The sequence below is a fragment of the Mustela erminea genome, chromosome 6 (genome assembly GCF_009829155.1).
Source record: "Mustela erminea isolate mMusErm1 chromosome 6, mMusErm1.Pri, whole genome shotgun sequence".
Classification (NCBI taxonomy): domain Eukaryota; kingdom Metazoa; phylum Chordata; class Mammalia; order Carnivora; family Mustelidae; genus Mustela; species Mustela erminea.
The window spans coordinates 2,629,190-2,643,835 of NC_045619.1; the positions used below are offsets into that span (position 1 = coordinate 2,629,190).

A 14,646-nucleotide genomic window follows, 5' to 3' on the forward strand; every position below is an offset into this window, starting at 1 on the left:
CAGGCCCGTTGCTCAGCTCCTCACCCTGCTCCCGGCCTGCTGGAGCCAGAGCCGCACAGCCATCGGCCGGCACACGGGGCGGTCCCCAGTTCAGTCTCAGGCAAGAGAGCAGGGACGCGCTAAAGCCCGAGGGACGCACGATTACAGGAGTAAAGCCAACTTCGAGAAGCCCCCTGGGGACACAGACTTCACAGGTGAGGGCAACATTCACTTCGATGTTCTTGTCTATGTTTTATTTTCTTTCACTCAACAGAATAGGATTTTGCATTTCAAAGCAGGTATGAGATGATGGCCACCTCCTTCCGCCCCGGCACCGGACAGCAGGCCTCTCCAGAGGGTCTGGCTCTCGGGCTGCTGTGCCTGGTGGCTCCAGGAGGCGGGCATTTGGCAAGGACGCTCCAGGGCACCCTCCCCGGCTCTCTTTGGTATCTCAGGAAACAGAGGCAGCAGCCCCCCACCCCGGCCAGGCCCTGGCCCTCGTCTGACGCCCTGTCCCAGCCTGCTCCCTGGAGAGCGGGGCTGCCCAGCAAGACCTGTCCTCGGCCCCGGACCCACGGCCCCCGGCGGGGTGCGGCCCGCTGCGCCGGCCCCGGCTCACTTCTTGTAGTGATTGGGGGCGTCCGCGAAGGCAAACTTCAGGCGGTAGGCCTCGGCCAGCAGCAGGCTGATGTCTTCGTCGCCCCAGTGCGCCGTGGGCAGGTTCTGAAGGAAGAGCAGCAGCTCCTGGGGGGAGAGAGACAAGCCCAGGTCAGAGCAGGTGACCAGCTATGGGGCGGGGGGCTGCAGATCAGATCAGGGGATCCCCTGGGTGGGGACTGGCTGGCAGCGGGCTCTGCCCACGGTGGGTATGTGCTGGGTGGGTGGGGACATACCAGGCAGCCCCTGTCACTGTCCCTCAGCCAACATTCAGGGTTTCCAGGGAAAACCAGGCTGGAGACCCACTGCTGACCCAGCCCACCCAGGCTCGCCAGGTGGGCACTGAGCTCACCCCCTATAGGACACAGGACGTGCCTCAAGAGCTCACAGTTTAGAAACCAGAGAGAAGGATACTGAAGAAAGTGCTAGAAAGGACAGCATGACCGGGGCCATAGTGATGCATGAGACCCACAGCCTTGCCCACTGACCAGCTCTTCTGAGGGACCGTGGCCCTTGTGCAGAGCAAGCGGCAACCCCCCGAAGGGCAGGTCTCGGGGAGCACAGGTCCAGCACCCAGAGGGTTCTGGCAGAAGTGGGGAGAGCTATGTGACCAGGATGGCTTCCTGGGCTGGGACTCTCACAGGAGAAATGGGGGACTGGGCCAACAGGTCGGGCAAAGCCTGAGGCCAGACTCCCTCTCGGGAAGTGGGCCAACACTGTGTGGACAGCCCGGCGGGCCCTGGCTCTGGAGCACTGGGGCCTTCCCTCCAGCCTGCCCATCCCCCCAGAACCAGATCTGAGTGAGCCGGAAGGGTGGCCGGGGTTTCAGGGTGCTGGTGCTGCCCCTCGGAGGCTGCGGCAGAGGAAGGTGGCAGACAGGGTGTGTGACTTGGGATGCCTCACCCTGCCTGCCTGGAAAGGCGCAGCACTGGGACACTCACACGGGTGCCGTCCACCGAGCCTCCTGTCCCCACAAGGCCGGGACGGGGCACACAATCAGGGGGTGCTGGACAGGACGGATGACGCATTCGCATCCCAGTCTGGTCCTCAGTACACACCCCTCTGCTAGCCACACGCCCTGTATCTGTAGGTTGGGGGTGGCCATGCCGTCCCACAGAGCCGGCTGCTGGGAGCACTCAGGCCACGGACTCAACAGCAGGTCTGGACCCAGCCCCGGCTGCTCTGCTATCTGGCTGTGAGGCCAGCCCAGCCACTGACCGCCTCGCGGCCTCAGGCTCCTCATCTGCAGAATGGGGTCCCAGTTCCCACGAGGGAAGGCCAGAACCTGGCGCGGAACGACACGGCGCCGTGGGTCCGTGAGCCATGCAGAGCCCGGCCCTACCGCAAGACGCGACCCGCGACTGTCCCCTGCGGTCGGCTCACCGCGGCTGCTTTATCCCCTTCCTCAACCCCATTTCCTTTTGCATTTTGGATACTTTCTGGGGGCCTTTAAATTGAATTCGCGGAGCAAATTTCACTGGCAGAATGTCCCCAGGGACAGATCAACATCAATCTGCTGTCTTTCACCATTAGCTGCAACTTACACGGACGCCAATCCAATTCTGAGCAGGTCGTAAATAAATACCTTTGGTTTTATTTTTAATCCACTTCGCTTCATATTATCATGACCTCGCTACTTGCAAGGTGAGAAGCAATGCCCTCCCATTACGGCACCTCACCGACTCCCCCGCACGCGCACACTCAATTTCAGAATCTAATTTAGTCCCCCCGGCTCCGGGATGGAGGAGAATAGCAACGCCCGGCGCTTCGCGGTCTGCAATGCTAAAGAAGGAAAAATCTATCCGACTGACCTTTACGGGAGGCGAGGAACACAGCCCAACGCGTCCTTAAATACAGATTTCGCTTTCAAAAGGGCCTGTCTTATTTATGCACGGGGCAGAGTGTCTCCGATGCGGGATCCGCGGCCCGGCGACTGGCCACGGGCTGCCTGGCATTGCCCGCACCATTTGGGCAAAGGGCCATCGCTCATAAAGCTGCCACCAGTCACATCGCAGGGGGTTCGGCCCTCTCGGGGACAGTCGGCCTGCGGAGAAGTGGCGGGGCCGAGAGGCTGAGTCAGGGCCCGTCAACAGCCCAGTCCCGCAAACCTAGAGGGAAACTGAGGTCCACAGGCAGCACTCTGCCCCGGCAGCAGACATAAAAAGGAGAGGAAGTTCTGCCCAGGATACCGATGTCCATAGTCAGACGAGTCAGGTCCCAATGATACTCTTCCCGCCCTCCTGCACATTAGCCGAGCTGCGGCGAGAGCACATTCTGGTTCCTGCACCTGCAGCTCCCCGCCGGCCCATCAGCGCGCTGTCCACGGCGACACCAACTGTCCTGACAGCCGTGAGCAGTGGAACCGTCCCGCCTGGACGGCTGGAGGTCTGCAGCTCTGAGCCCTGCCCCTGGGTCAGGATACGCCCAGGGAGCTTGAGAAAGCTGCGGGCCCGGGCATCCAGCCCAGCATCGCAGGACGGGCCCGGACACGCTGTCCCGCCTCTCGGGGCGAAGCACGGCTGGGACCCTGCACGTGGACGGCCCATCCTGAGCGTGTGGGTCGGAGGTGGTCTTCCCTCTGTCCGGACCCTCCCCCAGGGAGGCCCCCCAGCACCAGGTGGCCCCAGCGGAGCCACACTCATGCGGCCACGGCACGGGCAGGGGCATTGTCGCAGGCCCCGGACGTGGGCCTGGCGTGAAGGTCGGCAGCTCACCATCGTAGACACGCCGCGCAGGCCACCTTCCAGATGGAAATCTGCCACTGCTGACTCCTGCCTCTGGTTGGGTTCCAAGAGGACCTTCCAGTGTTAAAGCTCAAATGATGTTTTTGCTTTGGGTCCTTCCACCAAAAGGTTGTATTTTTCCAGTCAGAGGAAGGACGCTGCCATCTACAAAGCAGGATTCTCTCTGGCGTGTACACCTGCCACAAAGGACGAGGTTGGGACACACCGGTGTGCTCAGGTATGTATGCTCAGGCTCCCATACAGTGAAAAGGGGGCCCTCCATGACCCCAGAGCTGCTGGTCTGGTTGGCCCTTTGCAGAGGCATCCGGGAGGGCAGGCAGCAGTGAGGGGCGGCAGCGAGCCACAGCTCAGCCGTCCAGGCCCCAGCCACACCGCCACCACGACCGCACGACCGTCTGTCACGGGGGTATCGCTCTCCCCTGTGACGTCCTCAGGCCCGAGCACCCCCACAGCCCTGAAACAGAACGGCTGGCACGTGGTGGCAGTCAGGGAAGAGTCCGCTTGGTGACCCGGAGTCAGCGGCAAGCGCACACTTGAAACGCTGCGGAACTGCCAGGATTCAGACCCCGGTCATGCCTCGGCGGGTCCCAGGCCCTGGACAAGCCTCCTGGCACTGCTCTCAGGATCCCCCTGCAACCGGGGACAGCAGCAACCTCCCTCCGTGTTGCCAGCAGGTGCCAAGTGCCCGTGACGAGGCCGGCACACGGCACACACGTGCGGGGCATCCCCGTTGCTGCTCGTCCCAGTCCCGGCGACTCGGTCATTACCGCCGTAATTACCACGAGCGGCCAAAGCGACAGTCGCAGCGGCCGGTGCGTTTCTGATAAAAGAGCAAGCATCTGTGGGGAAACAGGTAGTTGAGGAGACAAGTTCAGTAAGAAATCGAACTCGTGGTGGGCGATCCGCCTGGGAGGGGGCGGGAGGCAGGACGGCCTGCTGCAGGTACCAGGGTGAGAACCCCCAGCCCTGGACGGGGTGCCCCCAGAGAGCCCCCGAACCCCCGGGGCGGCACCGAGGCAGCATCTTCTACGAGGGCTGGCGAACCCAGGAGGATGCTGCTTTTCATTCTCTTTGGCCCCGACCTTCAGCTTCTCAAGCCAGACACAAAATGAACCGTATTTAACTCAAAATCCTCCCAGAGGTCTGACTGCGTGTGAGCTTCGAGGAGCATCAAAGGAAAGACGATCATTCTGCCTCTGTGCCAGGACACCCACCGCCGAGTGGTGTCACACAGCTGAGTCCAGGGTCAGAGCTGACCGCCGGATCTCTGCAGGCCACAGGGCCTCCCCTAACCGGGCGACAGCCCCAGTGCCCTCGCTGTGCAGGCCCCCCAGCCCAGGAACACACCTACGTCCCAGGGGAGGTGACCGACGCTCCCCTGGGCAACGGGAAGCAGGTCTGTCTGCGGAAGAAAGGCGGCACCAGTGGCGGAGTGAACGGGAGAGAAAGGCACAGGTGAGAACTCAAGAAAGGCAAACGCTCCCGACCCCACGCATCCGTCCATCCGTCGGCCGGTGACCACGCACACCAAGCCACAGACACATCGCAGCAGCAGCCAGCAGCTCCGCCCCGGGCCCGGCCTGCAGGCGTACCCGCGCGCCCCGTGTGAGCAGAGGTGGGTATCGGGTGACAAGTCACTGACCATAACGCAGATGACACGTGGTCCTGAGCAGAGTCACAGCCAGGCCTCCTGTCTGCCTGGCTACTGCAGAATCCCCGCGGGGTGCGTGCCAGGGACAGTGCACCCCGGACTCCCGGCAGCCTGCACAAAGCACTGTGGAGTACGTCTTCACGGCTTTCATGTGGATTACAGGTTGGAAGACTGAATTTTGGATTTCTGGGCTCAATACAAAATGCGTTATTTCCCCTGGTTCTATTCCACTTCGGGAGGTGGCCAGAATGTTCACGGTCTCCCCCACGGCAGGGCTTACAGGGCGTCCGAGGGCACTGCTCTGCGGAGCATGAAGAGCACCGCGCCCACGGGCACAGGACCGGCAGACAGCACGCACCCAGGCCTCCCTCCTCGGGACCCTCTGGCAGCCAGAACATCCCAGAAGGCTCCCAAGGGCAGCAGGAAAGGCAGGAGCACCCAGGGCAGAACCCGCCGGCACCTGCCCCTCCGCAGGGCAGCGAGCACGGAGGTTGGCTTGCAAGCTGCTCCAGGTGGGGTTCACGAACCGCCAGCTCGCAGAGATGAGTTTGTTGCTCAAACCCCTTGCGTTCTGTGCAGTGGTTACAGCGTCCCCAGCGTCCCGGGTATGGCCGCATCACTGAAGCCGACGGCGATATTTAAAATGTGAGCTTATTCCTGGAAGCAGTTCAGAACTATGCGGACACAGGCTGGGCTCTTGCCTCCTGATTCGAGGAACACTGGCTGCACGCTGCCTGCTGCTAGGACACTGACCTTTCCAGGAATGTGTCTGGAATGCTCACAGGTCACTGCCGAGGGCTCCAGATCTGCGACCCACGGGCTTGAAGGACGTCTCTGTCGATGCACGGACGTGTTCACTGCACGATTCTCCCCACGGGCTCCACTGAGCTCCTCAGTGACAGAGGGGACACTGCCCGGCTCAAGCTGGCCAGGTGGGGTGGGTGGGAGTAGGGACAGAGGTGGCTCCTGGTCATGGCCCCCTGCATAGTGCCCCTCCCTGGGAAGGCAGAGCCAGGGTTTCCAGGTAAAGAGGTCCCCCTGGAGGCCAAGGCTTAGGTCAGAGCACTCCGTTCCCCCAGCACATCCTGCTGGGGAGCTGTGTGGTTCCTACAACACCTCCACAGGGCAGCGACCGTCCAGATCTACGCAGGATCCAACCACAGCCCTGATCACCTGACTGAGATCTTCGAGGGCAAAGACTCAGACAGCCTCGGCCCCACAGGACTCAAACATCACAGTGCTCAACCGAGAGCAGCAGGGCGCGCGTCCAAACAAATGTGACTTCTGCATGGGCGGGTGGACGGACGGACAGACGGACGGACAGGGGGATGGGTGGGTGGGTGGATGGGAGGAGGAAAGGGGGCACGGGTGGGTGGAGGGACAGGTGCGTGAGTAGAAGGACGGATGGACGGGCGGACGGACAGATGGACGGCTGGGTGCGGGTGGATACAGAATGGAGGGAGGGAGGAGGGACGGGCAGATGAGCGGACAGACAGACGGAGGAACGAGTGGCTGGACGGACGGACGGGCAGATGAGCGGACGGACGGACGGAGGAACGAGTGGCTGGACAGACGGACGGGCAGATGAGCGGACGGACAGACGGAGGAACGAGTGGCTGGACGGACGGACGGGCAGATGAGCGGACGGACAGACGGAGGAATGGACGGATGAGTGGAGGGACGGGCTGGAGGGAGGGAGAGACGCGCAGGTGGGCAAGTGCGCGGATGCGGACGGACTGACGGACGGACGGACGAGCGGAGGGACGGACGGACGTGCAGGTGAGAGATGGGGGATGGGTGCAGGGGTGAGCGGGTGGGGAGACGGAGCGACGGACGGTGGGTCAGCAGGCGGACAGATGGGCAGACGGGCGGGTGGGCGGCAGGGAGGTAGACAAATGGGAACATCAACAAAACCTCCAGGACAGACCTGAAAGGAGCCCGCATGGCTCTGTCCGTCCCCCTCCGGAGTCCGGAGACGAGCCGCTTCCACAAGCAGCCAACAGACCCCAGCTACGGCGGCGCGGGGCTGCGCTCCCAGGGCCTAGCGGAGGGCCTGGCGCACAGGCAGCTTCTGTTCAATTAGCACCGTTACCGGTCACACGGACGCGTGAGAACGAACACATGGCACGGCAGGGACCACTGTGACTGAGCAACACCGTCAACCAGTGCGACTCAGGTGAGCTCCGCAGGAACAGGGAATCGGACACACAAAACCGTCGTCTCTAAGGCCCTGGCCCGATGGTTTTCTTCCAACCTCCCTCCTTCAGGAAACACCACAAACTACCCAACTTTTCAAAGAAACCCCTTAGACACAAGCAACAAGACCAAGCCCCTTGACACAGACACTTGTTAAAATCTCCTCTGGTTCCTTCTCTTCTTGCAGAATCCTGGGGCTCACTTCTCACTGGGGAGGTCGGGAGGGGCTTCCTGAGGCAGCGGTGGAGGCAGGAGGGCCCAGGTGCGGAGCGGGACTGCTCCGGGGTCAGCATCAGCTGTGTGACCCTCGCCAGGGCAATCTCTTTGAACTCCAGATCTGGGGACAACAGCCCTCTGTTTCAAGGCCTGAAAGTGTGCCCACGAAGGGCACATGAGCCCCACAGAAGCCAGCCAAAGCGGGGGGGGACAGCTCCTAGGGGGACAGTTCCTAGGAGGCCTACAGTGAGCCCCTCCCTCTGGAGACCATGACAGGGGGAACAAGGCAGTCTGATCATGGCGCAGGCTAAGAGTGATGGGGCCAGCCCTACCGGCACAGTGCTGCAGTCTGAGCCCCAGGCCCCTCCAGATCAGCACCTGTTCAGGCTGCCCATGGGCCGGCAACTGCAAGGGGCACATTTTCCAGGGAGGTCGCGTTTTCACAGCATTGACGAGGCGCCTCAGCACAGAGAACCACACGGCCACCGGCCCGCCACCCAGCTGTGCGCCCCGGGGGCTACCGGGGCTGTAGGGAGGGAGAGCCAGGCAGGGGCACCTCCTCTCCAGGCCTGGCCGGCTGCCAAGCAAGGGCAGCTCCCAGGTACACTGGCCACTTCCTGCAGTGGCCCAGCTCGGCAACACTTGCTGTGATGGAGGGGACCCGTCTGAAAATAAGTGGTGCCAACTGGGAAGCGGGGCCTGGGAGGAGACGACTCGGCACACACCACTTGGAGTCTGAGCAGTCTGGTTTCTTCAGTTCATCTCTACGTATGCACAGCTCGGTTTCTGCTCAGAATGACGCCTGCCGCTCCAAGGAGGACAGCCGGCGTCGAAACTGCTGGGCTTCCTCTGGGGGGTCGCTGCTGCTCCCAGCCACCCATCTCCGAGTGACAGCGGTGTCGCCCGATAACGACTGTAAGAAGACATTAACGTGGCAGGGAGTGCCCGCGGAATCACAGGCTGGTATTGAGGAGTAAGACTCTAATCAAGAGTGATAATGTAACCGGAGATGTCACGTTATTTGACTTTGTGACAGGTGCACAGGCTGGTATGCATGTTCAGGCAGGAATTAAGTTTATTACAAAGGGATTATTTGGAGACATAAAACATGGCACTAAGAGCGGAGCTTCTCTCACGGCAACACCTGAATACAAATGTGTACCTGGGCACCTCGCGGCGAGCGCCAGGTCCTGTGCTGGGAAGCTAGCCGGAGCACTGGCGAGGGTGTCCTGCGGCCGCGGGGCAGGCTCACCACCCTGAGAGCCCCAGGAAAGGCGGCTTCACTCTGAAGCCTCCCACGGGAGCACTGTGGGAGCACGGGTGTTGAGGCTGCCTGCAGAGGCCCAGAGGGCAGTGGCCCCACTGGGAGAAAATGCAGGAGGTGGACCCCCGCAGGGCAGCTCACAAGCCCGGAGCCATGTGCATCCAGGGCCGACCCAGCCTCGGCTAAGTCACAGGGCCCAAGTCCAGGCAGGGCCACCAGCTGGGATAGTCAGACTGAGCCGGCTCTGTGTTTGTCCCGGGCTTTTGTCAAACAAGGCAGCTGGAGTGACAGAACTGTCCCCTACAACCCTGAAGGCCCCCCAGGGAGGCGCTCTACGGACATTCCAACCAGGTCGACGGGAGAAGACAAAGTCTCCCCAGAAGGACAGCGGGCCGGGCAGACACACACTGCCTGACCCATCCCTGAGGGGAGCACGTCCAGGGACAACAGCCTGAGCCCTAAGTCAGAACACACACCGCGCACAGCAAGCAGGGGCAGACACGGTCACGGCCGCTTCTGGAAGCTGTCACTCCAGGCCATTCTTTCTCAGTGAGGGGCCGGGAGTGACCCCGACACGGTCCGCCTGCACAGTGCCCTCACTCCCATGTTCCTGAGGACCCCGAGCCTCCGAGCTACGGGGGGATCGGGAATCCATTATGTGGCCACAACACTGACGAGTCACTCCGCAGAGCGCCCCCCTCCCGGCATTCACCCCGAGAGGGGGCTGGGGCCCTCCGACAGGTGGACCCACTCACGAAGCAATCTGGTCTCAGCCGTGAGGTTCACGGAGGGCGCAGAGTGTGGGGTTTGCGGCAGAGGCACCCCAGCCTCCCCAAGGTCAGATGGAGCCCCGGGAATGGCTGCCTCAGTGCAGAAGGAAAGATGGGGCCCTCAGCTCCCTCAAAAGGGCCGGCAAGAGTCCCACCTGTGGCCACGAGGGCCACCACGGTGACCACAGGCCCCGGGGCTCAGCAGCAGCCTGTCCACACTGGGCATCCCCAGCGTTCCAGGTCCTGGCTGGACACCACTACCCCCGCCAGCACAGCTGAGAATCAGACACACGAAATAAGCTACGAGCAAATACTTCCCCTTTGCATGAGGAATTAAAGATCAATGTGACTTCCGTGTGCTTTCGCACAAAAAACAAACACCCTAAAATTGAATTGAGAAATCCTATCCTGTTTGTCCTGAAAATCCTCAAACTAATTAGGGTGAGAGAATGAACCTGCCATGCAGTCCGAGGGTCGTGAGGCAGCCCACCCTCTCCTCCCGCTCGCGCACTCATCTCCCTCCGTGTCCTCTCAGTGGACCTTCCACGCCAGCAGACGGGCGAGGCCTCAGCCAGGACCCTACAGCCAAACGTGTGCCTCGTGCTGGAGCCTGCAGGGGCACAGGAAGCTCTGACAAGGGACCTGTGGTGACACTGGGCCCCTGGGACTCCCTGATGGGGGGGTTTGGGTTGGGGGCTCTGGTCGGAGGAGGCTAGCACGCTGTCGTTGTCACTCTGTCTGCACGACAGAGCGAGGGCCGAGGTGTGTGGGCCCCCTGCAGGATTCCCGCTCGCTGACACTATATGAGCAACTCGCCAGTGCCGGTCACACCGGGAGAAGCTGAGTGATCACCCAGGGTCTCCCACGGGTGGTGGCCAGGAGGGTCCGGCCCAGGAGTGCTGAGCAGCCTGGGCCTTCTGTGCCTGTGGCCCCAGGCTCCGGGTTCAAGGAGGCACATTACAGCCAGACCCCTAGAAGTCCCCTGCCAACTGAAATGGGCCGTCCCCGGGAAGGACCCTGAGCGGGGGTCGAGCAGGCGCTGCAGCCCGAGGAGGGGAGCCAGCAGGGGCACGTGGGCAGGGGAGACCGCGCGAGGCTGGAGTGAGCCGCAGCCCTAACGGACCCAGCTGCCACCCGCCCTCATGGTCCTGTCATTCCACGGGGCTTCACCTCCCCCCAAGTGGGGGTCTTAGAACCTCAGAGTCACCCTCCCCGTCCTTCTCCACCGCCCAGTCCCAGGGGCCAGCCTGCCCCCCAAGCGGGTCTTCCTGGCCAGTCTCTTCCGGTGCAGAAGGTGCTGGCAGACCACAGGCCTGACGAGGAGCAGACCACGGCTCCCCTTCGTACAGGAGACCCTCGCCAGCAGAGAGCGAGCCCGGGAGGCTCGGGGGTGCACGACGGCCACATCAGACACTCGGGCACTGGCTACACAGGCACAGAAAACACAGAGAGTGGACAAAACCACCGTGGGGCAGGAGAGGCTCTCCACAAAGAAGGTCCAGGAGCTTGGCAAGCAAAGCTCAGGTTTGGCGAGAGGACACAGCCTCGGGGACACAGCTCTCCCGTGAGTCCCCGTCCAGCCTTGCGGCCGAGTCCGTCCCTCGTCTCAGCCTGTCTCTGCCACGCCGCCGGGGCTCATTCTCAGCGAGGCCGCCGGGGCACGGGAGGAGGGCCCCCAAGGAGCGCGGGAAGTCGGGGGGCTGCCCAGAGCCAGCCCGGCAGCCGGACACGCCTTCCTGAAACGTGGCCTCCCCGCTCTGCCCACGGGCGGCCCAGGCCCGGCCGGCGCCGCCGTATCTCCGCACCAGATCTGACGGGGGTCCGTGGGCGCGGAGCAGCAGACCGCGTGCGACAGCTGAGAGTGAGACATTTCAGTAAGGCCCAAGATGTAATTACATTTCTTCAGGGGCTGAACAGATGAGCTTCTCCAAGTTTATCTGCCTCAGATATCAAACACCATTAATGAGATAATAAGGGCCTTTCAATTAATGATTTGAATGGTGGGTGTAATTTTTTCCTTAATGGCAAGACGAATTCACAGGCAGAAAGGAGCAGAGAGTCACTGGCAAAACCCACGACGTGACGTCGGCCGCCCTCTGCCCCGCCTGCGGCAGCCAGACGGCTGGGCTGGGCACAGGCCCAGGACCGAGGCTCAGAGGAGGGGGACTGAGACCTGAGGCTGAGACGAGACCCTGCTCTCGACAGGAGATCCTGCCTTTGTGAAAGGGGGAGGGGGACACAGCCACGTCCCCGGTCGGCTTGACGACCCAGGGGTTTACGACAGGGCACGGGGGACGTCCCCTGCAGCCAGCCTGAGCTGTTTCCGGCCAGCAAGAGCACCAGGAGGGTTACAAGTGTGGTCACGAAGGTTCTCTGTCCCCGGCTTTCCTGCCTGTAGCGGGGCGGGGGATGCCAGGCGGCGCCCAGAGCAGCCTACACAGCCCGACCGCAGGAAGAGAGACAGTGTCCTGGGAGCAGCCCGCAGGGCCGGGCGCTGCCCCAGCATCTCCCCCTCCACAGCACAGCTGGGACCCCTCTGGCAAACACTGAAACCTGGACTGCGAGTGACCGGCCCCTGGTGTCCCACACATAGGCTGGGGGTACTAGGACCATGGTCCTAGGACGAATCCCAGGGACCTGCCGAGTCTCTGCCCCTCACAAGCAGACCGACAGGCAGCCATCAGTCGCATCAAGCTCATTTTAAATGAAAACATGGAAAGATTTTTGTGATTTTGCTTTGAGATTAGCTGCCAGGGGCCCTGGTAAAAAGCATGTTGGTTTTCAAGACGTCCTATGTGCCCCTGAGGTCTGCCATGGAGTGACGGAGCCTAACCCAGTCTGTGCTCAAGGACCAGCAGGTCCGGAAACCGTGAGCCTGTGCGGTTAGTGGAATGGACAGGATCCTGACATGAGTCACTTAGGTAACGTGGCATTTCCACAAATGCATCCCTGACACGTCCCATGTGGCTGGGCGGTGACAGCCCGGACCCCCGACAAGCCCATCAAGGACAGGAGCGACCCTCTCCCAGGCGGCAGCACTGAGCTGCTGGGGACGAGGACAGCCAGCAGTCTAGGCCGGCCTCCCAAGGAGACGAGGTGCACAGCCAGGTGCAGAGGAACGCAGGCCACTCGGGTAGGGGGTGGGGGCAGAGCAGAGACTCGAGCCAGGAGGGCGCCGTGTCCTGGCCAGGTCATGGAAGGCCCGACAGCGGAGCTGGGCCGTGCTGGCTTCCTGGAGTCAGGGTGAGCTGTGGCTGCTGCACGGACCCCGGGACGTGACAGTCCAGCTCAGCAGGGCAGGGGAACCTTGAAGCTTGACTGGCTGGGGGTGGGGGATCCAGTCTCACCAGCCCGGCTCCAGCAGGTGCTGTGACGGGTGCGGCAGGTGGACAGGGAGCCCAGGAGGCCACACGACTGAGCCCGTCGGGACACTCCCCTACAGGAGTCCGAGGGTACGGCAAGATCTTCAACATGTGCAGGTAAGTGGGGTCCGAATATCAGAGCCAGAGGGAGCCGAGCAGACGCCCACGCCTCCATGTGGGGAGAGCCTCTGTGTCCCTGGGGACCCCCACAGCCCCTGGGGCCAGGACTTCTGGGGCTGAAGGCCAGGGTCCTGGGTTTTCAAAGGTTCTAGTTTGTTGAAATTCTCTGCACGATGGAACAGATGCAAACAAAACAGATCAAACTCGGACGGATCAGAAATGCGGGCCTAACAGAAGCCCACCTTCCCACAGGCACCCCAGGGAGAAATGCAGCAGCCATTCATAACGTACGGAAGTTTTCTGACGGGAAAAGCTGGAGCCTTCCAGAGCACACGGGCTCACTGGCTGCTCCGGCTGGACAACAATCTGAAGGTCACCAGACGCCCAAACTGAGGGGTGGGGAGGACAGAGATTGGCAGAGGGGCTGGCAGAAAGGGGGCAGGTGAGGCGCCGGAGCCCACTGACACAGCTGGCATCGGGGCGGCAGCATGGGGTGCACGGGGAGAAAGTGGGGGCCACAGAGGCCAACCACCACTCCACGGTCTGCCCAAGTACACACGCGACATGCCCCTCTCGGGCCTCCCTGGATGTGGCCCTGATTGGGGGGCCCAGAGGCCCAGCTCTCCTAAAGCAGGAGACCAAGCAGCACCAGGAGTGCCAAGCCCCGAGGGAAGGGGGCTCTCCCGAAGCACAGGGACCCCGGTCCCAAGGATAACTGGGTGCAGAACACCTGCCATCGACCTCCTGGGACACAGCACGTCTTAAGAGCTGCCAGGACGAGTCCGGGACCGGTTTACGGGAACCGGGACGGCTGCGAACACTGGGGCTGACAGAGCGGGTGCAGCGCCGAACTAGGGGACTCCGCATGAGTGACGGTGGCACGGCCACGAGGTGCAGCCCCACCCGGCACCTGGCCAGGGCCCCCAGTGGGGGAAAGGGGTCCCACGGGGCCATGTGTGTCTGTGTGTGTCTGTGAGTGTGCGTGTGTGTGTGCGTGTGCGTGTGTGTGTGTGTGTCCAGGCAAGGCCTCCAGGAGGAGAGGCGCCGAGGAGAAGGGGCAGCCAGTGGATGGTAAGAAGGCCGGTCTTCCTGCTGCAGAAAGTCATGAAAGCTGAAAACCCAAAAAGAGCTACTTACGCTGGCAGAGATACACACAAAAACAGAACGACTTAAAAGGCTGCAAGTGGCCGTCTCTTGATCTGGGAGGAAGTGGGGAGAGGCGCATGCTTGGTAAAAAGCCTTCTAGAACGTTTTGTCTTTAAGAATCACACACACGCGGGCACCTGGGGCTCTGCTGGCTTAAGCGCCCCACCCTGGATCCCAGCTCAGGTGCTGATCTCGGGGTGGTGAGATTGAGCCCTGTGCTGGACTCTGTGCTGGGTGTGGAGCCTGCTTACAGCAAAATTAAATGAAAATAAAGTAAAAATCACGCACCCGAACACCTTTAATACAATAAACGCCATCATGAAATGGAAGTGACGCGGCAGGAATACCGGCTCAGCTCCCCCGCCCCCAAGCCCTCCCCTCTCCGAGCCGGGAGCCGCCCCGCGGAGCTCGCTTCCCTGAGTCTACGGAGACGCCTGGGGCCTCTGCCGCGGGCAGCGAGCGTCGTGGAAACAACGAGCCGGCACCTCCTTACCGTAGGGGTGCCAGGCTCCTACTGAACCTCCCGCAGGACGCGCAGCTC

General features: G+C 62.2%; 1 protein-coding gene across 1 annotated transcript in view; it reads right to left on the reverse strand.

The window, feature by feature from the left end:
* Positions 1-206: 206 nt before the first annotated feature.
* The window catches only part of TBC1D22A (TBC1 domain family member 22A), a 292,897-nt gene continuing 278,457 nt past the window's right edge, over positions 207-14,646 (reverse strand). The window contains 1 exon segment of the mRNA XM_032345894.1: positions 207-723. Coding sequence (XP_032201785.1) covers positions 595-723 — 129 coding nt within the window. The 3' untranslated portion in view covers positions 207-594.